Source organism: Aquarana catesbeiana, linkage group LG11 (assembly GCF_042186555.1).
Source record: "Aquarana catesbeiana isolate 2022-GZ linkage group LG11, ASM4218655v1, whole genome shotgun sequence".
Taxonomy (NCBI): Eukaryota; Metazoa; Chordata; class Amphibia; order Anura; family Ranidae; genus Aquarana; species Aquarana catesbeiana.
The window spans coordinates 212507081-212532270 of NC_133334.1; the positions used below are offsets into that span (position 1 = coordinate 212507081).

The 25190-nt window shown below is 42.9% G+C and overlaps 1 protein-coding gene across 1 annotated transcript; it reads left to right on the forward strand.

The window, feature by feature from the left end:
* Positions 1 to 231: 231 nt before the first annotated feature.
* On the forward strand, positions 232 to 25190 carry LOC141112426 (transmembrane emp24 domain-containing protein 10-like). Its single transcript, XM_073605269.1, has 5 exons — positions 232 to 549; positions 14405 to 14525; positions 17865 to 17938; positions 18030 to 18156; positions 22493 to 25190. The coding sequence occupies exons 1-5, from the start codon at positions 373 to 375 to the stop codon at positions 22612 to 22614; spliced, it is 621 nt and encodes a 206-aa protein (XP_073461370.1). The 5' UTR covers positions 232 to 372; the 3' UTR covers positions 22615 to 25190.

Genomic DNA, 25190 nt, shown 5'->3' on the forward strand with positions numbered 1-25190 from the left:
TCCCACATTTTTTTTTTTGCAATGTTGGCAACTATGCCTTTGCTTTTTAAATATTTATTATTTTAAAAGATGGACTGTGCTTCCACAGGTTCCCAGTGACATTTTTCCACCCTCTAATAAACGCTCCCTGTGTCAGTTGATGACATTGGCTATTGGTAAAGCTGAGTTGTTCCAGTGAGAGTCTTATCACCTGACCATCTTTAGAGCGGGAAGGAATGCGGAACTCTCCATTAGAACACAGCAACAACCAATGGGCGATATGAGAGCGAGGCGTGGAACGCAGATGGTACACGACATCGGAAATCAGCCTTCAGTCTTGTCTCTTAGCAACCCGGCAGCCCTACCTGCTGCTGCTACCGCCGCTCTGTAGACATGGTGAGCCTTCTGCAGCTCCTGCTTCCCTGCCTTGTCCTAGTCGGAGCCGGGGCCATCTCCTTCCATCTGCCCGGTGATAGCAAGAAGTGCCTGAAAGAGGAGATCCACAAAGATGTGCTGGTGACAGGGGAGTACGATGTGTCCGAGCAACCGGGGATCGTCACACACCTCAAGGTATCCCTATGTGACGTGTACAAGTACCGAGCACCGCTCTGCTGTGTCTGTGATGAGTTGTGTGCTGGGGTCAGAGATCCGACGATTCCCACTCATTGTCCTTTGTGTCATGAGATCCCTCACATCAAATGGGTTCTGTAAAATCAGTTCTATCCGGATGTGATGTACTGCTATGCTGCAGCAGGTAGGTAGGCGATCAGCAAACATGGCAGGCAGGTAAGTGATCATCACACATGGGAGGTAGGTAGGCGATCATCACACATGGCAGGCAGGTAGGTGATCATCACACATGGCAGGTAGGTAGGCGATCATCACACATGGCAGGTAGGTAGGCGATCATCACACATGGCAGGTAGGTAGGCGATCATCACACATGGCAGGTAGGTAGGCGATCATCACACATGGCAGGTAGGTAGGCGATCATCACACATGGCAGGTAGGTAGGTAGGCGATCATCACACATGGCAGGTAGGTAGGGGATCATCACACATGTCAGGTAGGTAGGTAGGCGATCATCACACATGTCAGGTAGGTAGGTAGGCGATCATCACACATGTCAGGCAGGTAGGCGATCATCACACATGGCAGGTAGGTAGGTAGGCGATCATCACACATGTCAGGCAGGTAGGCGATCATCACACATGGCAGGTAGGTAGGTAGGCGATCATCACACATGGTAGGTAGGTAGGCGATCATCACACATGGCAGGTAGGTAGGCGATCATCACACATGGCAGGTAGGTAGGCGATCATCACACATGGCAGGTAGGTAGGTAGGCGATCATCATACATGGCAGGTAGGCGATCATCACACATGTCAGGTAGGTAGGCGATCATCATACATGTCAGGCAGGTAGGCGATCATCACACATGGCAGGTAGGTAGGCGATCATCATACATGTCAGGCAGGTAGGCGATCATCACACATGGCAGGTAGGTAGGCGATCATCACACATGTCGGGTAGGTAGGTAGGCGATCATCACACATGGCAGGTAGGTAGGTAGGCGATCATCACACATGGCAGGTAGGTAGGTAGGCGATCATCACACATGTCAGGTAGGTAGGTAGGCGATCATCACACATGTCAGGTAGGTAGGCGATCATCACACATGTCAGGTAGGTAGGTAGGCGATCATCACACGTCAGGTAGGTAGGTAGGCGATCATCATACATGGCAGGTAGGTGATCATCACACAAGTCAGGTAGGTAGATGATCATCACACACGTCGGGCTGGGTTTACAGTCAATGAAGGGCAGTTCACACCTGATTGCAGTGCGTTTTTTATTTTTTGTGTGTGTTGGATCTACATTAAGCAGCGTATTCAAAACGCATCAGCTGCAAGGCCTGGTGCACACCTATGCGTGTTCAGTCCATTTAACATAGTTTCCTATGGGTCACGTTCTTATCTTTGCGTTTTTTGAAAAGGGTCAGGGCCAGTTCACACCATAGAAACAACGTCCAGATGCATTTCGGCATGCACATTTTTTTTATGTGTTTTTGGTGCCTTTCAGTGCAAAACAAATTGCACTCCTGTGACCCCTAGGAGAAGCTCAGGCTTCCTTGGGGGTCACCTTTAAGGCTACATAAACACTACAGCGTTTTGACACCTCAAATTGCGGTGCGGTAAATCGTGCTGCAATCACGGCAACCCGCATCGTAGGACGCATGCCGCCCAAAAGTAGCTCCTGAACTATTTTTGGGTGACATGCGCCCTGCGATTGCAGCACATCTTATCGCGCGGCAGACCCGCAACGCAATTTGAGGTGTCATACAAATGAATGGCCTCTCAAATGCGAGTCCCGCGATTTGCCATTCACACCTTGGCGCTGTCAAATCGCAGGCAGATCCGCAGCAAATCTGCCCACGATTCAAAACGCTGTAGTGTGGATGCAGCCTTAGGCCTGGTTCACACCTATGCATTTTTAATGCGTTTTCAGTTTTGCAGAAACACACTGCAGTCCATTTAACATGGTTGCCTATGGATCACATTCACATCTGTGCATTTTATGGAAAGGGTCAGGGACTTTTTTTTTTATGTTTTTGGGTTCCATAGACTTCAATGGATCAAAAACGTGTATTGAAAAATGCAAAATGCACTTGGGATATGCAAACCTGCATAGGTGTGAACCGCGGCTAAATGGAGACGTGCATTCTGGTGCGTTCCAGTGCGTTTTTGATGGTTTTACTGCGTTTCAGTTCAGTGTAGAAAAAATGCAGCATGTTCTACTTTTGTTTACTGCAACTGACCACACTGGTTTGAACTATGCCATTGGAAACCATATGATCTACTATCCATGTGTTTCTGGTGCAGAAAAAAACGCCCTGGACTGCATGTTGTGTGGACAACCCCTCAGGGACCTTTTTTTTTCCAGTTCACACCACAAAAATGTCCTCCATGTCCGTTCTGTATCCATTTCTGCATGCGCATTTTTGACACGCTCCAGTGAGTTTCTGGATGCGCGTCAGATGCTTTTTTTTATTGTTTTTATTCTCTTGATTTCTTTCACAGTACTGGAGCATTTTTGGTGCATTCTGGTGCGTTTTTCCACATTTCAGTGCCGTAAAAATGCAGCATGTTCTACTTTTTTTTTTTTTTTCTGGAACTGCAAACACTGGTGTGAACTATGCCATTTGAAACCATATAACCTACTTTCCATGCATTTTTTTTTTTTTTTTTTTATGCAAAAAAGACTGGACTGCATGTGGTGTGAACTGGCCCTCCAGCAGCAATTCCCTAAGCCTGATTCACACCTAGGCATTTTTAGTGCTTTTTGCATTTTGCAGATTTGCACTACAGTACCTTTAACATGGTTTCCTATGGAACACGTTCTGTAGTGCAAATCTGCAAAATGCACTAAAAATGCATAGGTGTGAATCCAGCCTTACACTTCAATGGAAACACAGTAAAAATGCATAAAAAAATTCAGTTTTTGCTGGTTTCTTCTGCAACTGACTCCTCCCAAAAACGCATTAAAAATACGTGTGAACAACGCAAAATGCACCCAGAGAATGCATCAACCGCAACCTGCATAGGCGTGAACCAGGCTTAAGAATGGGCTCACACCGGCGTGCTGCAGTTTGCTTACAGCGTGATTGTGTCTGTTTTTTATCTGCAGTTGTAGGTTCACTCCCATTGACTTCTTTTAGACCCTGCGTTTTCATGAAAGCGCATCCTATGTTCTGCATCTTTATTGTGCTTTCAGAAAATACACAGTCTAATAGAAGTCAATGGGAGCGCACATATGGTTACACTGCGGGCAAACCACAGCACACCGGCGTGAACGCGCTCTACGGCCTGGTTCACACGAGTGCGAATTCAGATGTGACTTCAGTTGCACAGAATCGCATGACAATGGAAATCGCATTCTTTTCAGTGGTGATTGATCATTTTAATGCAGCGCAGGGTGTTTTTGGAAAAGGTGCAGGTGCAACTTTTCTGCGGTTGCAGCATGATTTGAGCTAAAATTCTCCATCTAAAAAAAACAAAACGCATTAAGCATGAAATCACGTCAAAAACATACTACAAAATAGCACTGAAAATGGGATCAATTTACAGCTGCACTAGTGTGAACCTAGTCTTAATACAGGCCATACATGGGTCAAAGTGACAAACCATTTGTCAATCGATAATGTAATGCCTTTTGTAATCAGATGGTGCCACCATGATTTTGAAATGTAACCAACTAAGCCTTTCACCTTACGGAAAATAAAATTTGTGCCGGGAATCTTCTTTTCTTTCCTGGTCACAGCTCATGCGCATTTCTTTTTTTTATTAGATTTCTCACATGATTCTCACACCATTGATTAGAAATTTTGTTAATTTTTCCAATAATTTCCAACATGCCGGATCACTCAAATTCAATGGCCGCACGAAAATTGGTCATCGCTGTGGCCCCACTAATGGTCGAAAATCAAATGATTATTCAAAGGTATGATTTTCCAATGAAAAATCGTTCGGGAATTTGACACGTGTATGGCCAGCCTGAGGCTGCAATCATACCTGAGCGTTCCAAAAACACGCGTGCTTTATTGCGCTTTCACAGAACACACACAAATCGTGTTACTCGTGCAGTGCCATTCGTTGTCAATGACACCTCGAACACAGCAATCAGACGCACGTTTAAACATGCAAAGCTCAAAACCCAAAAAAGTACATTAACATCTTTTTCTTCTACTTATTATTGGTAAAAAAAATCCCAATTGGTGTGTATTGATTGGTTTGTGCAAAAGTTATCACGTTTACAAAATAGGGGATAGATTTATGGCATTTTTTATTTTTTCTTACTAGTAATGGCGGTGATCAGCGATTATTTTTTTTTTTTTTTTTATTTTCAGGATTTCGGCAGACAGACCGGATACTTTTGACACTTTTTTGGGGCCAGTGACATTTAGGCCTCATGCACACTGGACGTTTTTACAACAGCTGCTTTTGGCTTCAGACGTTTTTTTCTACAGTCAATAAACTCCCCATCATGTTATCCTATGTGTCCATGCACACCTAGGCTGTTATCAACTGTTTTTGGCTGTAAAAAAAAACCCCAAACTAGTGGGTTCTGAGAGGAGTTTTTCAGCAGTAAAAACGCTCAAACGCAACTCACCAGTGGTGTTTTTTTGTTTTTTTTTTTTAACGTTTTTGATCCATTATAAAAAAAAAAAAAAAAAAAAAAAAAAATCCAGTAACAAACTGTCTCACCCTGCTCTACACACACTGTTAGGATACTTTCACACTGAGGCATGCTGGCGGTACATCGGCGCTAAATTTAGTGCCGCTTTACCGTGGTTTTAGCAGCGCTAGTGGGGCGGTTTTAACCCCCCGCTAGCGGCCGCAAAAAGGATTAAAGCAGCGCTGCCCCATTGTTTTCGATGGGAAGGGGCGCTTTAGGAGCAGTAAATACACCGCTCCTACAGCGCTCCAAAGATGCTGCTTGCAGGACTTTTTGGACCGCCCTGCAAGCGCACCGCTCCAGTGTGAAAGCCCTTGGGGCACTGGAGTGCATTGAGCGGCTCTTTCGGGGCACTTTGGAGGTGCTATTTTTAGCACTTTAGCGCCTGCAAAGCGCCTCAGTGTGAAAGGAGCCTAACTCTCCATTTTTAGGCCCTGCTGAATTTGTAGAGGCCAATCAGCTGAAAGCAGATTTAAACCCTCCTACCCTTTACAACCAAGGAAGCTACTTCTGTTTGAATTGCAACTGCCATGGTGCTGCACATGTGATCAGTTAGGACACCAGACATTTAATGGTTTGACAGTTTGATTGAGGACACAATCCAATCAGTTTTTTTGAAAGTGGCAGATCAAGGGGTTTAGTTCCGTGGTTTCGGCTTTGTGATTTACAGCTGGGGCTTTGGGCTTCAGCAAAATGGCAGCCTCCAGTAAGAAGAAACAGGAGGAATGCTGGAGGCAATTTACAGCACACACAAATTTTGGTGGAATAACTATTAATGTGAAATGTATTTTCCTTGCTAAAGAACATTTTTTTTTTTTTTTAATCAAGTTTTTATGGGTAAAGTTCTGCTTTAAGTGGTTAGCACTTCTGTCTGGTAGCACTAGGGTTATCAGTTTGAATCCCAACCACAGCACTACCTGCCTGGAGTTTGCATGTTCTCCCTGTGCCTGTGTGGATTTCTTCCAAGTACTCCGGTTTTCTCACATACTGATGGGTTTAATTGGCTCCTGTCTAAATTGCCCCTAGTATGTGAGTTAAAGTGGATGTAAACCCGATTCATGACATTTGAGCTGGGCACATATATATCTGTAGTGTTTTGTTATCTCTCTGCAAAGCATTATGTCCCGTAGCTGTCTCCTGCTCCTTTCTGTTATCAGCTTGAAAACTTATGATAAGCTCTCCCTCACATATGATAAAAGCAGCCTGAGTTTTGTGTTGGGGGAATGCTATAAATAGATTAGCAGAGCCCCAAACTATTAAACAAACAGAGCTGAAATTCTCTACCTATGAGGAGAGGGGGTGTGTGCCTTTCCTCCAATCAGCTGTCTTGGATGTATGCCCAGGCTTCACTGCAGTGCTGATCAGGAAGAGAAAATCTTCTAACACTAAGAGCACTTTATAAACCGTATATAAAGATGAAGACAGCAGATATACATGTAAAACTCCTGTAGGGAGATTTGTTTCATCCCTGTGTATCATCTGAGGCTGTTCACTTCACTGGGTATGTGTGAGGATTTACATCCACTTTAAGGACCTTAGATTGTAAGCTCCTTGAGGGCAGGGGCTGATGTGAAATGCATAATATACAGTATATGGAAAGTGCTGTGTAAATTGACAGCGCTATATAAGTACCTGTAATAATAAATAGTGTGATTTTCTCCTGTGTCTGTTGTCTCAATGCCTTGCACAGCAACAGAAATTACATTATTCTCTATGATGCCCAGTCGCATCAATGCAATGCGGTGAGGTGCTGTTTTTTGAAAAGGTGCAGGTGCTTCTTTGGTGCAGTAGAATGCATTTCTTTGACCCATAGACTTCAATGGGAGCACATGAAAAGTGCATGTAAAACACATGTACGTGCTTTTTTTTTTTTCCATTTTTGACAGAGCTTTGTGTTTAAATTCCAATTTCTTACTACTACAAACAAATTGTGTAAAACCATTCAAAAACGCACGCTCTAGTGTGAAACTAGGCTAAAGGCTGAGTCCACCTTTTACGAAAATAATATTGAATACACACATATTTACAGCAAAATGCACAAAACATGCATGTATTACTTGTTTGCAAATCAGCCTGCAGAGCATTGCACCTGTGATCAGTGGATGGCGGGTGCAATGTCAAGTTCCTGCTGACCCTTCCTCTAGCTCTCTGCCCATACGGAGGTACAGACTTCTGAGCCTTCGTCAATCGACCACGAGGACAGTGATCACTAGAGGTCGACCTATATATATATATATATATATATATATATATATATATATATATATATATATATTTGGTGTTTTTTACTTAATCGGCAAAGGCCGATATAACTCAGCGCGACTTGCAAATGACTTCTGAAGTCAATACAAGTTGCCTGTATTCTTCTGTGAAGCACTTCTCTCCCCTCTCTGGGCAGCCTGCCAAATCTGATAAAGAGAACCTGCATTGATACAATGTTTACACTTCTGAATGAGCTGAACTGTGTAGAAGCTCTCAGTTTAACCATTTAGGCCTCTTTCACACTGACGATCCGTATGTCCGTTTTTTATCCTTCCGTTTTCGGATGAAAAACGGACATACATTCATCCCTATGGAGCGTCGGATGTCAGCGGTGACATGTCCGCTGACATCCAACCCCGCTCCGATCCGAAAAGTGTAACGGAGGAAAAACCTACTTTTCCATCCGTTATCGGATCGGGTGACGAGGGACACTACGGTCCGTCATCATCCGATCCCCCATAGGGGAGAGCGGCGCTCTGACAGGTCCATCGCTGCACAGCGTGCAGCGATGCACCTGTCATCTTCCTGCTCAGTGGGGATCGGCGGAGCGATCCCCGCTGAGCCAGCGGATGTTCACGGGGTGGATCATCACTGATCCGCCCCGTGAGAAAGAGGCCTTAAAGACTAAATCTTATCTGACATTTGTTGCTTACAAGTAAAAATCCTGTATTTTCTGCTAGAAAATCACTTAGAACCCCCAAACATTATATATATATATATATATATATATATATATATATATATATATATATATATATATATAATATATAAATATTTTTTAGCAGAGACCCTAGGGAATAAAATAGCGGTTGTTGCAATATTTTATGTGACACGGTATTTGCGCAGCGGTCTTTCAAACGCAATTTAAAAAAAAAAAATACACTAATTTAAAAAAAAACTAAGCAGTAAAGTTAGCCCATTTTTTTTCATCCAAAAGTTTTGATTACCTGTTTTTGTGTATTTATTTTTAAGATATAGTTAGTTTTTTTTTTAATCTAAATTCTACATACAAGTGAACTGATTGGAGGTTTGTTTTGTTTAATAAATGTAAAACATTTTCTGTATCACTTTAGGTTGCTTTCACACTGCAGCGGGCATGCGTTGACGGTAAAATGCTGCTAGTTTTAGCGGCGCTTTACCGTCATTTTAGCGGCGCTATTCGGCTGCTAGCGGGGAGCTTATAACCCAGCTAGCAGCCGAGGAAGGGGTTAAATGCGCCGCTGCTGAAACGTTTTGCAGGCGCTTTGGCAGCGGTGCGCATTCATTTCAATGGGCAGGAGTGGTGGTATACACCGCTCCAAAGATGCTGCTTGCAGGACTTTTTTTTACATCCTGCCAGCGCATCGCCTCAGTGTGAAAGCACTCGGGATATCACACTGAGACTGCAGGGGAGCCGTTTTACAGGCACTTTACAGGCGCTATTTTTAACCCAAAAGCGCCTGAAAAACGCCCCAGTGTGAAAGGTGTCTAACTTAAATTTTATGAGATGAAGGAAAAAAAAAAAAGAAGAAAAAAAAATCGGCCTAATATATCGGCCCAAAAAAATCGGCATCACATATCGGCCACCGCGATTTCTAAATATCGGCATCGGCCAGAGAAAAACCCATATCGGTCGACCTCTAGTGATCACCACACACATGCTCCATTGGGATCTACAAGTTTGTGTACCGCAGTGGCAGACAGGACTTGTAGTTTATTCATTCGCAGATCTCTGTGAATGAATGATGTGGCTGTGCGGGTACAGTACATTTTAAAAGTGACAGTGGCTGCGAGGGAGAAGAATTCCCACATGCATTTTTTTTTTTGGAGTTGGCCTTTAATTTTGTTCTATAGTGAAGTGGCAGCTGAAGGGTGAAGGCACCTAATGGGGGTTGTGTTTTCTGACACACCTGAAAGTGTCAGGTAATAGTAGTACCCATAGATCTGTAACAGCGAAGATCTGAGCCAAGGTAGGTATTCAATGTCTTCTCATACAGATTACTCATATCTCAAACCTTTTTATTCTTTAATTTTTTTTATTTTATTTTTTCCATTCCTGTGAGCATGATTAGGTTGTTAAAGTGAATGGTGAAGATGACTTCTTCCTGGCATACATTAAAATGTTCTGGGGCTGAGTTACATGGGCAAGTACTGAGAGATTTAAAATGGGATTTCCAGCACCACCTAAATAATCTTAAAATTGCCCCCCCCCCATCACCTGTTCTAATTGACCTGTGTAAGCAGTTTCTGGACATACCGGTCCGGTTACATGCTCTCCCTTGTGTCAGCCAGTGTGGCTGTGGGGGAGCGGACAGAGCACTCCGACCAAAGCCTGGAGTGATGACATCACCCTTAGGCTTCAATGGCCCGATGTTGGTGCGTCCTCCTGACCCCTGAAGCACCACTGGTTGACACAAGGGAAGTGGGCTCACGTGATTGGACCCAAGCTGGCTGAAAATAAGCACGTATACAGATGTTTCTTACACAGGTTAGGAGGGGGAGGGAGCATTTAAAAGATTAGTTTGGTGGAGCCTGAAATTCCTCTTTAACCACCTTCTGGCAGTCACCTTATTAGTCTAGAGCAGCCTTTCTCAACTATTGTTCCTCAGAGAAATCCTTAAAATAGTTTCTAGGTCTCGGGGAACCCTTGAATGGTTCTCTGGGGTCAATGGGAAATTGCACCTTTTACATTAACGGTCAATGAGCAGAATAATACCCCGTACAGTCAGTTAAAAAGATTCTAAAACCTCACAAAACAGTCTAGGCTAGTACAAGGCTCTACAGCAGCTAGCAAGTAGAACAATTTATATGTAGTTCTTGTTCAGATCTCAGTATAAATTGCAGCTCTAGGAGTGAGACTATAACTTCCACCATTTATACCCAGAAGAAGAACACAGTGACCTCCAGTATTATAAACAGGCTCCAACAGTCACTGTAAAATGACCACCACCATAAGCTCCCGGTGAAAGTAGGATCCAGATAGTACGACCTCACAGCATGAAAGCGGTCAATGTGCGTTTGTACAATTAGATGGAATGCAGATGGATCCTCAGTCCTTCTCCTTCAGTCTCAAAACAGTAAAACACTCCTGATCACAGTAAACCATAACAAGATAGGACTAGGGCCCAAACAACTAATCGATTTAACGATTATGAAAATAGTTGTCAACTATTTTCGTAATCGATTAATTGGCTGGCCTGCATACAGAATGCATTATTTGCTTACATATCAGGGAATACAGTGCAGCACACATACAGCTCAGTACACTGTCCATACATGTCAGTAAGTGCCTCAGAGCTTGCGAATGTGTGAGGAGCAATGCCTCATGGGACATGTAGTCCTGGGCAGGAATTGAGTGGTTCTAAAGGCAGAAGGTTTTTTTTTTTTTTTTTTTTTTTTTACCTTGCTATAGGGGGCACTCTATACTATAATTTGCAGCTTGCTGTTGGGGCACTCTAAAGGCAGGAGGAGGACCCCAGAAGAGACGATTCAGGGCTGCTCTGTGCAAACCATTACACAGAGCACGTAAGTATAACGTGTTTGTGTAAAAAAAAAAAAAACAAAAAAAAAACACTTTAACCACTTCAGTAAAAAGCATAATTTATTTTTGCTAGAAAATGACTTAGAACCCCTAAACATTATATATGTTTTTTTTAGCAGACACCCTAGGGAATAAAATGCAACTTTTTATCTTGCACGGTATTTGCGCAATAATTTTTCAAACGCCTTTTTTTGAAAAAAAAACGGTTTCATTAATTAAAAAATAACAAAACAGTAAAGTTAGCCCAATTTTTTGTATAATGTGAAATATGATGTTACACAGAGTAAATAGATACCTAATATGTCACGCTTTAAAATTGCGCACACTCATGGAATGGCACCAGACTTCGGTACTTTAAAAATCTCCATAGGCGACGCTTTGAAAATTTTTACAGGTTACCAATTTAGAGTTACAGAGGAGGTCTAGTGCTAGAATTATTGCACGCGCTCTAACAAACGCATCGATACCTCACATGTGTGGTTTGAACAGCGTTTACATATGTGGGCAGGGCTTTACATGTGCGTTCGCTTCTAAACACGAGCTACCGGGGACAGGGGCGTTTTTAAATTTTTTTTATTTTTTTATTTTTTTTTAATTTTACACTTTTCTTTACATTTTTTTTTTTGATCACTTTTATTCCTATTACAAGGAATGTAAACATCCCTTGTAATAGAAATCTATTGTGACAGGTCCTCTTTCTGGAGAGATGCGATGTCAGTAAGACCCCGCATCTCTCCTCCAGGCTGGAAAGCATGAGATCGAGGAAAAAAAATTCACCAATCTCATGCTAACAGCCGCGATCGCAGCTTTGTTTACATCCGGGAACTCGGGCGTGACGTCATAACGTCGCGCCCGGGCCTACGACGGTCCTAGAGATGACTGGTGACCATCTGGTCACCGGAAATCTCTATCGACGTCATCCGGCGCTGGTCGATTCTTTCTCCGGGCCCCCGATGGCATGGGAGAGCCCGGAGAAGCACTGGATGGCCTATAAGATCGATCAAGCGGCGGAACTGCCGATATGATCGTTCTTATCGTGCACAGAATCGCCGGCTGGAAAGAATGATACCTGGATGATGCCTGTAGCATCATTCAGATATCCCCTAACAAAGTAAAGGATGTCATATGACGCCCTTGTTATTGAAGTGGTTAAAGACTCTGTGCAGGGAAGATCAGCATCTAAACCCAGAGAAGGTGGAGGATGATAGACTGGAGGTGATAGAAGACATTACAATTACATTTAAAGTAAACTTTTACCAGTATTGTGCATTATATTTAAAATGATCATATCCATGAAAAGAAAAAAAAAAGTCTCAGCTTTTAGTACTGCTTTAATACCGTATTTATCGGCGTATAACACGCACCCCAAGTTTAGGAGGGAATTTTAAGGAAAAAAACTTTTAGGAGTAAAGTTTAAGGAAGAAAAACTTACATTAAAATGCCCATCAATGCAGCCTTATCAGTGTCCATCTGCAGCCTTGTCAGCGTCAGTGCAGCCTTGTCAGTGCAGCTTTGCCCCAGTGCAGAATTGTCAGTGCAGCCTTGCCCCAGTGTCCATTGCAGCCTTGTCAGTGCAGCTTTGCCCCAGTGCAGCCATGTGTGATCACCGCAAATCGATCCCTGCCGATATACACAGCCATGTGTAAATTCAAATATGGCGCCGAGACCGCAGGGACTCGGCGGAGCCGAGATACACATAACCGAGAGTCCTCGGCTTTTCTCGGCGCCGCTTACAGTCCCACCCAGTCCCGCCCTATGATGGACATCACACAGGTCCAATTGCGGGACTGTAAGCGGCGCCGAGAAAAGCCGTGGACTCTCGGGTATGTGTATCTCGGCTCCGTGATTTTCAGGGGGAAAAAGTGCGTGTTATATGCCGATAAATACAGTATAAAAGATATTTACCGTATTTATCGGCGTATAACACGCACTTTTTTCCCCTTTAAAATCAGGGGGAAATTGCGGGTGCGCGTTATACGCCGATCCCCCGCTGACTGATCTTCAAAATCGACGACCGCGTTTTGAAAATGGCGCCGCCGGCGCCGAAATACACAGAGCCGGTCCTCGGCTCTTCTCGGCCACTTTCGGCTTCACTCGAGCGCCGCCCGAACCTAGCCGAGTGTACTCGGCTAGCTCTGCTCACAGTCACGCCCATCCCGGGCGGGACTACGAGTGGAGCCGAAAGTGAACGAGAGCCGCCGAGAAGAGCCAAGGACCGGCTCAGTGTATTTCAGCACCGGCGGCGCCATTTTCAAACTGCAGTGAAAATGAAAAGTCACTGCAGTTTAACTGCAGCCTGAGCAAGGCTGCAAATAGACACAGAAAGCTGCAGATCATCACTGTAAAAGCTGCAAGGCATCACATGGACACTGATAAGGCTGCAAATAACACCAAGTAATATATATTATTACTTTCACTGTTTCACAGTATAAATGAACCCCTTATAGTAGCGATTATCTGCTCTTTTTGTGCTATAATGGGCTCATTTTAGTTTTTTTTAACCCCATTATGACAGGTGATACAAAAAAAAAAGCATGCCGCTGCTACTACATGTCTTAGGCCTGGTTCACACCTAATGCATTTTTTGGTGCTTTTTGCAGAAACGCACTACAGTTCATTTAACATGGTTTCCTATGGGACACGTTTCCACATTATCCGATTAATCTAAATTATTAATCGGCCAACTAATCGATTATGAAAATAATCATTAGTTGCGGCCCTAGATAGGACGTTCCAATTGTAAGTTGACCTTTTAAAAAAAAAAAATTGGGCATTCAGTTCATCTCACAGGAAGTAACACAACCTGTCCAGTGAGGTTAAATTTAGTTCACCTTTTCAGAAAAATTAAGAGGTGAACTAACATCGTACAACCTCCCCAACTCCCCAGTCCTCACTGTACTTAGTCCAAGGGTGATGAGCTGTCAGTGCCATCGTTCTGGAGATTTGAAATCCCCGTCCTTCTCCACCTTAGGGACAGATCAGAGCACATCGGCACAGAGCATTGCTCTACGTCTTGGAAGCGCTGCAGAGAAAAGAGGGAGAAGAGTGAGGATTTCAAATAAGAGAATGGTGCATGAGCGCTGACCGCTCATCACCTACGGAGCTAAGTATAGCGGGGACCCGAAGGGTTTATGGTGTTCACCTTTTTACATTTTTTTTTTATAAAAAGGTGAACTAACCATTCAATATTTACTGCACTTGAAGAAAATGTTCTTGAAAAAAGAAAACAAATGCGACCAGTAAATTTAAGGACTTATAAGCTATAAAATATTATGTTTTTGTTTTGGGTTTAGATATACTTTAACTTTAATAGCTCTGAAAATGGTGACAGGTGTATATGGAGAACTTTGTTCCAGTGGTGATGGTCATTGAATGTGCTGTAATTCTTCTATCCTGCTTTACATATAGGTTACAGATTCCATAGGTCATATTCTATATTCCAAAGAAGATGCCAAGAAGGGGAAGTTTGCCTTTACCACAGAAGATTATGAAGTATATGAAGTTTGCTTTGAGAGCGCTAGTTCTACCGGTCAGTACTTCACAAATGCTACTATTGGTTTACTACTTATTATAATAACCAGATCTTGCATTTCAAAATGGAACAAAGTGATACATGAACTCACTGCTGCCAAGAAAAATAACAATTGCAACCCTGCAAAACATACCTGTCTGCTGGCATGGGCTCCTTCACATTCCGACCAGCTGTCAGTTCTAATTTATTCACTGAAGCAGCAGGTAATGATTGTGTTAGCGCAGTGTCCATGCTTATCAATGCTTCTGACACCTGCACATGCCAAAGAAGCATAAGGGCTCGTTCACACTTGTGTGGAGACCTGCAATATTTATCACTAGAAAACCACAGGTCTTCGCAAGGGCGCACAGCAAAAAAAAAAAAGATTTCTATGTTCTCTGTTTACACTTGACTGCAGCCTTCAGGTGAGCTGCAATGTTGAAATCTGCAACGTGTCTGCATTTTTCATCCCGTACTGCAGCTCGCCCACAGCTAGGTTTATCTCTGCGTATCTTTACACCAGGGCCAAATCTAATTTGGGGGTGCAGAATAAAAAGCCAGCATAATGTCAGCAGTGTGACAGACTCAGAAAACCAGTCTTCCCTATTCACGCCAAATATGCAGCCTCTCAGTGGCTGGGCCTTGGTACCAAGCGGCTGCATATTTGGGTGCAATAGCACCGATTAAAGCTGTGCCAAGAGCGCATGCGGTGCACACTTCCGGCACAGTTACCGGTGGCTAACGGAGTCAATCAGGAGATTTCCGATCATGTGACAGTCCATCACAGTGGTCACATGGCCAAAAACCCCACCTCCCGGCATTCTAAAGCCCTTAAAAGGCCGGCGTGAGCCGGCGTCAAGGTGTTAAACAGAACTTGTCCCCGTCAGAGTCCCCCTTACATCTGGTCTTCCCATCAAAGTCCCCTCATATATCAGGTGTCCCTATCAGAGTGCCCCCTTGCATAAATCAGAGTACCTTCTTGCATCAACTGTCCCCATCAGAGCCCCCCTTACATCAGTTGCTCTTATCAGAGTGCCCCCATACATCAATTGTTCCCATCAGGGTGTCCCTCAATAGTCCCCATCAGTTGTCCCCTTTAAAGTCCTCCTTACATCAGTTGTCCCCATCAGACTGCCTCGTGGATCAATGGATGCACTGTTAGAGATCTGGGGGGGCACAACTAAAATCTGAGGGTGGAACAGCCCAACCCAGCACCCCGCCAGAACCAGGCCTACTTCATACTGTGACATTTGAATAGAGTTAGTAAAAAATAAAAACTAAACGGTGCCCTGCGCTTTAACCGCTTCCGGGACCGCCCCATGTACTAATACTGCGGCAGGGTGGCCCGGGTGCGCAAAATCACATACCTGTATGTGATTTCGTGCACGCGGCGTAAGGGGCACGAGCGCCACTCCTGCTGTGATTGGACACAGCGGAAACCGATCGGCGGGTATGGCAGCTGTGATCCGACGATCGTTCTGTGGAGAGACGGATCAGCGGTGTGCCGATGTAAACAAGGCAAACCGCTGATCTATCAGGGAGCAAAGGAGAGATCTTTGTGTTTCAGCTGAGTTGAAACACGATCTCTTTTCCTCTTGCACATGATACTCCTGTTTGAGCATCTACTTTTTCAGACTTACTTTTTTTGTATGTATTTGCACGTATCATCATGTGTGTTAGCGTAATTTGGCGCACTTATGCGCGCTTCTGCGCAAATGCGTGCAAACCTATTCTCGCAGTCTTTTTCTTCACAATATGTAAATGGCATATACAGATTGAAGACCATCAACTCACTATTAAATACCTCTACACTTGGTAGTAAATTGCATACCCATGTAGTGTCCTTAGATATGCAGACTCACCTATTATTGGTGCAGTCTCCGTGCCTATGGTAGGAAACTATGAACAAGTGGTACAGGGGAAAAAGAGTCACGGGCGGACCAAGCTGCTCAATAAAGTATATGATTGATATGATTCATATCGCAAAAAATGGCCTGGTCAGGAAGTGGGTAAATCCTTCCAGAGCTGAAGTGGTTAAAAGGGAAAGCCACTGCTCAGAGCCAACACTTTCTGCATTGTAAAACTTGACTTTTTACTGTGCTGGCAGTGTGGACCAGCCCTTGGTGTCAAAGAACCAGCTGCAGTTAAGACTGGGAGGGCTTGTGCCAGTGATTGAGTATTTCAAGGCTGGAAATTTTATTTTCATGGCAGCAGTATGTTAGCAGAACTACAGTTAGATTTTTAATTGAGGTCAGCTTTACCATTTAGGCGATATTTCTGCAGACTGGAGTGTGCTATTGAATCCCCTAATGGATTTTGTTGAGGTCTTCGTATCCATCGGTGCTTTATACAGCTACATGTTCATACTGACCTAAGTTGATCTTTGGCAGATCATGAAACATACACTCCCTATATGGGGATCCCTAGACACCTTTCTTCTAGCAGCAGAAAAATGCTGTGTGTACTGCTTTTAGTCACGTTTACCTGCATTTAGCAACGTTAAGCGCTTGGGTGTAAACGAATTTAATTGGTCAGAATAATAGTTTATTTGAGCCATTTAAATAAATTAACGCTCAAGTGCTAAACGCGTCTAGCGTTAACTCCTAAACGCTTTCCTTTCCTGAATGCGATTCTTCTGTGATCAGTAGAGGAACATTTACTGCCTCTAAATGCTGCTGCTCCTAAACTCTGGTAAAAGTCTATATGTGCATGGACACATAGGGATTGATTTACTAAAACTGGAGAGTGCTAAATCTGGAACAGCCTAGAAACGAATCGGCTTCCAGGTGTGTTTTTTTTTTTTTTTTTTTTTTTGTGTCAAAGCTCAATTGAATAAGCTGAAGGTAGAAGCTCATTGGCTACCATGCACAGCTGCAGCAGATTTAGCATTCTCCAGTTTTAGTAAATTAACCCCATAGGCTTTTACTGAGTTGTGTTCGGGGGCTTTGGCAAAAAAAAAGACAAAAGCTCCAAAAAACATGAGTTTAGGAGCAGCAGTGTGCATGAGGCCTTAGACGCTTCCTAATTCATTCTGGCATCCCCTGATCAGCCCATCTTGAGGAAAGAATTACTCAATTTGATAGCATTTTACCAGTTGATAACTATTAAGCCAGCTCCAGGCCAGTTTTCCAGTTTTTCTTCTTTGTATTAGTGCCTTCATTTCTAAACAGTGTACCCTGCCACTACTAGCTTCAGTAAGTGTAGAACAAAACTAGGTTGTTGAAAGTTTACATGATGGTAGATGTACAGAACTCTTTCTTTATCCTTTTAATTTAGTAATTTATGTTCAGCATGTTATTCTATTTATTCCATTTATATTTAAACATGAACTGTTTTTTTTTGCTCTATCTTTCTTAGGTTCTGTGACGACGCCTGATCAGCTAATCGTGCTCGATATCAAACATGGCGTGGAAGCTAAGAATTATGAGGGTGTAAGTTTATTATCTGACCCATACATTGCATGAGTTGTATGTGTTATGCAGCTATAAAATTCTGCCTTTTTTTGTCCCTGTCACATTTTAGCTGGCCAAGGCAGAGAAACTGAAGCCACTGGAGGTTTTATTAAGACGCCTAGAGGACCTGTCACAGTCTATCATTAAAGATTTTACATACATGAAAAAGCGGGAAGAAGAAATGAGTGACACAAATGGTGAGTGAAGGTTGAGATTCTGCCAAGACTGGGACAGGAGAGTTAATGTTTGAAGAAGGATGTTCATTGCAGATGTTCAGCAGTAACATTTATTTAAGGATGAAGCTGGGAATCTCTAACCGCTGTCTGCAGTGAAGAGGATCTGTCACATGACATTGCTAAAACAAAAGCTAATCGCGTAGATTGCCATTGTTATCGGTATTGGCTCCATAGAAGTCTGGGGCCAATTTCTACAGTTCAGTCAATGCACAGAGACCAGAATCATTTTAGCGAAGGCAGGAAAACACTGACCACCTTTCATGTTAGTCAGATTTAGGACCAGCAGAGGTTTGCTTTACCCTGTCCTCGGGGCTGGCATTTGGGGGAGGCCCTCACATTCCTATGTTGGCCGTACCTGCTTAGCTTGCGACTTTGGAGTGCAACTTTGATCCGACTTTACACTTTCTCGATCAAAGTCTCCTCAAAAGTCACATCAAAGTAGTGCAGGCACCTTTTCATAGTTGCTGCAACTTTAAGTTGCATAGATTGGAATGGGTGCCATTTAAATCAATAAACTGTGTGTGTAATGTGACTTTGTGTCCACAGTCACATGACAAGTAACAAACAGAGCCTTAGCCAGCTAGATTCTTCCACCTACCTTATTTGTGGTGGTCTCCAGCCCCCAAATCCCTCCACGGGACATAATTTCTGACGGCTGTACTCTGAACCGGATGAATATTGTTCAGGCTCTGTTCACACCTGGGTGTTTTTCTGCTGTAAGCCTCAGCTCTAAAAACACCCACCAAGACAAATCCCATTCATTTCAATGGCCCCTGTTCACATCTGAGTGTTTTGTCAGCTAAAGCAAAACGCCTGAAGCTCAAAAAAAAAAAGTACGGGAGCTTCTTTTTTGGCAGATTACAGGTGTTTTCTGCTTTTTATATTGGTGAACTTTTGACCTGTACAAAATCGCGGCAAAAATAGCACGACTTTCTGCCTGAAAACAAGATGCTTGGGTGTGAACAGAGCCTAAGTGTATGGCCAGCTTTAGGCTGGATTCACATATGCGCACACAGCGGCTCACTGCAGGAGTCTGGTGCATCCTCATTCACCATTTCAGCCCAAATTTTTGGCTGAATTCGGACCTCAAATGGACAAAAAGATGCACAGGGCTCCTGTGCAAATCGCACTGGAGCCACTGCGGAGATATGTGAACCGGCTCCATAGAGAGCTGGTCACAATCTCCTGCTGTGCGACTTGGATGCAGGAAAACCTGCATCCTATTCGCATTCGTATGAACCCAGAATTAAGGTTACCCACTGCCCCAGTATATGAAGAGCAGCACTATAAAAGCCGCTGTTCTTCCCCAATGTCTTGAGTTTCAACAAAGATCAGTGCGCTGCAGATTCTTCCAGCCTTCCTCTGTGTGCAAGATGACAAAAGCTACTGTGTGTGTGTGTGTCTCTGGATTTTAAAGTGCTAAATCAGGGGTCTCCAAACTTTCCAAATAAAGGGCCAGATAACTGTCCTTCAGACTTTGGAGGGTGCCGAACTGTGCCCACTGGGAGTAAACAATGCCCCATATTTGGTATTAGGGGGAAAATGGTGCCCCTTTGTTGGTGTCAGCGGCAAGAATAATGCCTCAAAGGCTAGATCAAGGCAAGCAAAGGCTAGATCAAGGCAAGCAAAGGGCCGCAGTTGGAGGCTGTAGATTGTGTGTATGCCTCTATAGTACTGGATTGTGTGTCAGTTTTAGGCAGGAGTATATGTGAAATAAACCCACTTTTGGAGTTCAGTTGTGAAACATGTTCTCCCTATATTCACTCATCTCATCCACATTACCTCTTCACAGCAGTGCTCATCTCCTGCACCTTCCTGTAGGAACACTTATCTCCTCCACCGTTCAATAGTCAGAACCCATCACAGTGAGCCCACAGTTAATATGTATCCCTATTTTCTATTTGGCGCAAGAGTTCAAGTGCTAATTATCTGCTATATAATACAACACTGACTTTACTTCTGTCTAATAAAAAAATATAAAGGCCTCACCCAGACTCCTATATTGTGATAGGTACTTCCAGTGATAAATTAGTTTCTTGGATACGTTCAGTGTTGACTTGAACCTTGATTCTTAGTTTTTACTGAAATGCACATACTTTACAATTTGTACATTTACTTTAATAAGTAACTATTTTTAAAGTGATAAATGGGGATAGTGTTTTTTTTTTTTTCTTGTATAGCACTTTCCATATCTTGCGTATTTGTTCTGCACAATGTCTTTATTCAATAGCTGTCTACATTCTCATGCATGACTTCAACTGAAAGCTCTGGTTTACCACGCCCGGTAGTTTGTGCTGTATGAGGTTTTAATCTTCACCTGTTGCGTTTTTGTTCCTTGGAGTAATTTGGCCTAATTTGTTTTTATTATTTTATGTGACTTTCTTTTGTAGAATAAAACCTAAAATCATTCACTCCATTGCAACATTTTTCACTTTTGAATAGTGCAGATCAGAATCTGTCATGTTGGTATTGCTTACCCTGTTGCCAACATTTCCTCTCACTTCCTGTCTTCTAACGCTGTGGCACGGGGATAAGAAGTGAAGTAAAATCTCTCAAATCGGGACAGAGCCAGTAACAAAAACCCTTTTCACTTGTAGAGTGGGAGAAGTTTAGAGCCTCTCCATTTTTTTCAGTGTGTGTCATCTTCTCCTGGTGCTGGAGACATCCATTTCTCTCTCAAAAAAGGGAAGCTCTGCTTGTCTCTGCCACATTTGATACCTTTTTTTGGGGGGGTACCCGGTTTTGACAGGTACCCATTACCACTTTCTGATCACTTCGCTGTGGCCAAATGAGGTGGAAGTTCGGCTCCCCTCCTTCACCCTTCAGCCGGCCCATTGACAAAGCTCTTTGCGATTCATGCATGCGAGTATGAAACCGGCGAGTATGAAGCCTTGTGGCTTCGGAGCCGGTTTCCCTTAGCCAAGATGGCAGTGCTGCACCCAAGAGCCGATTCAAAAATCACCTCGGGTTAGGACAGCGCTGGATGCCTGGACAGGTAAGTTCCCTGATAGTAAAAGTCAGCAGCTACAGTATTTTTACCTGCTGACTTTAAATGTTTTGGGTGGGGTGGCAGAACTCCTCTTTAACCTGACATATGTTCTAATTTTTTCCACTCTTTCCAAAACTTAAAACAATGTTTGGTTGTAGTTGGACTTTCAGGTCTTAAAATTCTGAATGGAAGATTGAATACCTGGATAACAAATCCTTACAATCCTTTATTACCATTGCTTAGTTTATTTCTAGCTAGTACTGTATATATGCTGCCACATGACATAATTTCCTTTACACACTAGAAAGTGTTTTGTTTTTTTTTTTTTTTTGTTTTTTTTTCGTTCAGCCAGTTTGGTTGAACAAAAAAAACAAACCATAGGTTGCTGCACTAACATAAACAATGTTGGACTGTCCCCCCACCAGAACACACTGATCAGCACTTGCAGCCATTAACTGCCAGCGCTGGCTGGATGCTGGTTTTCCAGCATTAGTGTTAGACAGAAGCCAGTCCTTAGACTGGCCTCTGTAGAACAGGCAGCTATATGCATGGGTAGTTATTTAGTAAAGGAAAATCCACTTTGCACTGCAAGTGCACTCGGAGGTGCAGTCGCTGTAGCTCCGAGCGAGACATGCAAAGAAAATAAAAAACAGCATTTTAGCTTGCACGTGATTGGATGATAAAATCAGCAGAGCTTCCACATATTTCAGATCTACCCCTCGGATTTAGAGCAACTGCACTACCAAGTGCACTTGCAGTGCAAAGTGGATTTGCCTTTCGTAAATAACCCCCATGGGCCGAAAGTGGGTTGATTCCTGCCAAACTGACTGTTTTTGGGCCGTGTGTACCTAGCTTAGGAGTCTGCAGATCCATCATTCTCTCAATTACATTTTGTAGATATGACTTGTCAGGAAGGCCTCATTTACACCGGAGCGTTTTGTAGCTCAAAGCTCTCAGCATCCTTAATCCCATGTATGTCAGTGGTGACTGTCCACATGTGAGCGTTCAAACACCTGTAGCTTGAAGCCTGAAGCTCCAAAAACTAAATGAGCTACTTTTGAGGCAGATTTGGCCCTATAGAGTTCAATGAGACTGCCTGTAAACTCAAGCTTTTTGGGGGGATTTTTTTCAGACCTATTTTAGGTGTGTGTATTGTGTGTGTTTTTGCCAGCTCAAAGCAAAAATTTTAATATTTGGATGATGGGAAGAAATAAATATCCAACATAAAAGATTTACATGATATTACATTTACAATACTGAAATATTCTACCTGCATATATTGACTTGCTGTTTTCTTCCTCTTCACAGAATCCACCAGCCAGCGTGTCCTTTACTTCACTACGTTTTCTATGTTTTGCCTTGTCGCTCTTGCCACTTGGCAAGTGTTCTACCTCAGGAAATTCTTCAAATCCAAGAAACTCATAGAGTAATGTGTGGACTTGGATGAAAGAACTTATGACGTGCTGAGTACCGTATATGCTCGAGTATAAGTCGATCCGAGTATAAGTCGAGGCACCTAATTTACCACCAAAAAATGGGAAAAACTTATTGACCCGAGTATAAGACGAGCGTGAGAAATGCACAGCTACTGTAAATGGAAAAGAGGGTCAACAATGCCCATTTGCAGCCTCACTGTGCCCATTTGCATGTCTCACTGTGCCCATTTGCAGCCATAGGTCCCCCTAACTTCAAACTCGGTAGTTAAGGGTTCCTAGATGCCCCCTAGCTGCAGCCAAAATTTGGGGTCTCTGAACCCAAAGGGTCCCGAAATGACATTGCTGCAGATGGACACAGTTGACCGACTTTGGGGCCCCGTATCTCGGGGCCACTTAGTACTAGGAACCCCAAATTTGGTGTGCAAACCCAGTGGAACTAGCACATAAAATAACCAAAGCTGGAGTTTCTAGCACCAAGTGGCCCCAAGATACAGGGCCCCAAAGTCGGTTCAGAAAATGTCAAGCACTTTTCTGCAGCAGAGAATTACATTTTCCGAACCGATTTTGGGGCCCCGTATCTCGGGGCCACTTAGTGCTAGGAACTCCAGCTTTGGATATGTTATGAGATACGGGGCCCCAAAGTCGGTTCGGAAAATTAAATTTTTTGCTGCAGAAAAGTGCTTGACTCGAGTATAAGTCGAGGGGGGGCACTTTCAGCACAAAAAATGTGCTGAAAAACTTGACTTATACTCGAGTATATACGGTAACTAAGAAAGACCAAGTGAATTTGTAGTTTACAATTAGTTTCCACATTGCGGCACATTTGTGTAAATTGATAATCGTGAGGGATATATATGTAGGTAGGTGCTAAAGTAGCTGTAAAAAAGGGAAAAAATATGAAATATCAACAAGTCAATTTCTAATTCTTGTATTTGGTACAAATTAAAAAAAACTAAAAGCAACATTCTGGTTGCTGTGACAGCTACCTGCACTGTCGTTTCACAAATGTCCTTCACGATACACTAAAATTTATTGAGCTGGGTGTAATGAGAAATTTTTGATACTGGATTATGATGTTTAATAGAGATTATATATACCATTTTGAGATTTTGTAACAGACCTGCAAATCCAAAGAGGAGGTGTGAACTATTTTAGTGGAAGAAACAATAGAAAGTCTGAAGCTAAAATATTTTTTATTACCTCTGCACTTGATTAAACTCTCCTGTGGAATATATTTTTTGATACTACAGAGTATTCTGCCCTGGTAGGCTTATTTTAATAAACCAAAGCCAAGAACTGCAGTGATATACAAAGTCCGGTAACCTATCACAGCCAGCCAGGTTTTTAAAGACAGATTGCTAAAAGATGTATTTTAAATTGATCACTGTTCGTTATTACACTTTGCATGTTGCTCTTTGCCTAATTAAATCCAATTATCTGTCACATTTCCTTCAATGGTTGTCTATGCCTTTTTTTTTTACCCTTAACAGAATACTATTTTACATTGTTGCACAGAAGCTTGTATCTAGAAGACAAATAGTAATTTACTGTCATTGCAGTTATGTACAAATTTGCTGTGAACCACATTAGCCAGGTTTTTTTTTTCCTATACAGAGTAATGAACCCACAAAACAGTCCATTCCCTACCGCTTAATCTATTTACAGGGTAGCCAGATTTGACCGTACCTTTAGATATCCAAAACGGACAGTTTTTTTTTTTTTTAGCTAAATGCCAAGGTCTTGTGATAATGTGATGGCCTCGTGCAGTGACTGATGAAGTCATACATAGTGTGTCTGAAATCTCCATCCTGACCATGTAATATCTGATGTTTAAAGGATAAGTTCACCTTTATCGAAAAACTGTCAAATGCCAGTAAGAGACGCCTGTAGATAAAAACAAACTCTGCAGCTATGACTGAAAAACTTCCAGAGATGGCATCATCCCACCCTGCCATGTTGCTCCCCTTGTATGCCTACTCTCTCCCTTATCACAATAGCTCTGAGCTCAGTGATGCTGCGAGAGAGGAGACAGTGGACTGCACATGTGTGGGGGTTTGGGAGCTTGCTGCTGTGATGCCGGAGGTGAGCTGGAAGTGTCTTGGCAATGTCCTAGAAACAAGTCGGGATGGGATAATGTCATCTCTGAGATTTCTTTATCCAGGCTTCAAGAGGTCTTAAATGACTTGCGCCAGTAGCAAGAACATTATCTAACTTTAATAAAAGCTGCTTAGTTTGTTTTTATCTACAGGCGCCCCTTATCTACATAGGCAGTTTTTGGTAAAGGTGAACTAACCCTTTAATTGCTCATTTGCTGATCAGCAGCCAGAGTCATTTTATTTTCTCACACTTCTTCGAAGGTTGGTATGTTTGGTTGAAAAACATTCTTCATCTAATATTTGCTTTGTGTGCAGTCTGTTTTAAAAAGCTGAATGCGATTACTGTATGTGTGTTAGCAGATTTTGCTCTTCTTTTTTTTTTTGTTTGTTTTTTTTGCAATGATTGAAAATAACTCAAATTCTAGAAGGTGTTATTCTGGCAGTTTTTAATAAAATCTTACTTGGAAATGTAAA

Excerpts from the sequence above, each read along its gene's own strand:
- LOC141112426 (XM_073605269.1), top strand. The coding sequence starts at position 373 with ATGGTGAGCCTTCTGCAGCTCCTGCTTCCCTGCCTTGTCCTAGTCGGA. Across the intron at positions 17,939-18,029 it reads AAGCTAAGAATTATGAGGGT|CTGGCCAAGGCAGAGAAACT; the intron begins GTAAGTTTATTA and ends GTCACATTTTAG. Across the intron at positions 18,157-22,492 it reads AGAAATGAGTGACACAAATG|AATCCACCAGCCAGCGTGTC; the intron begins GTGAGTGAAGGT and ends TCCTCTTCACAG.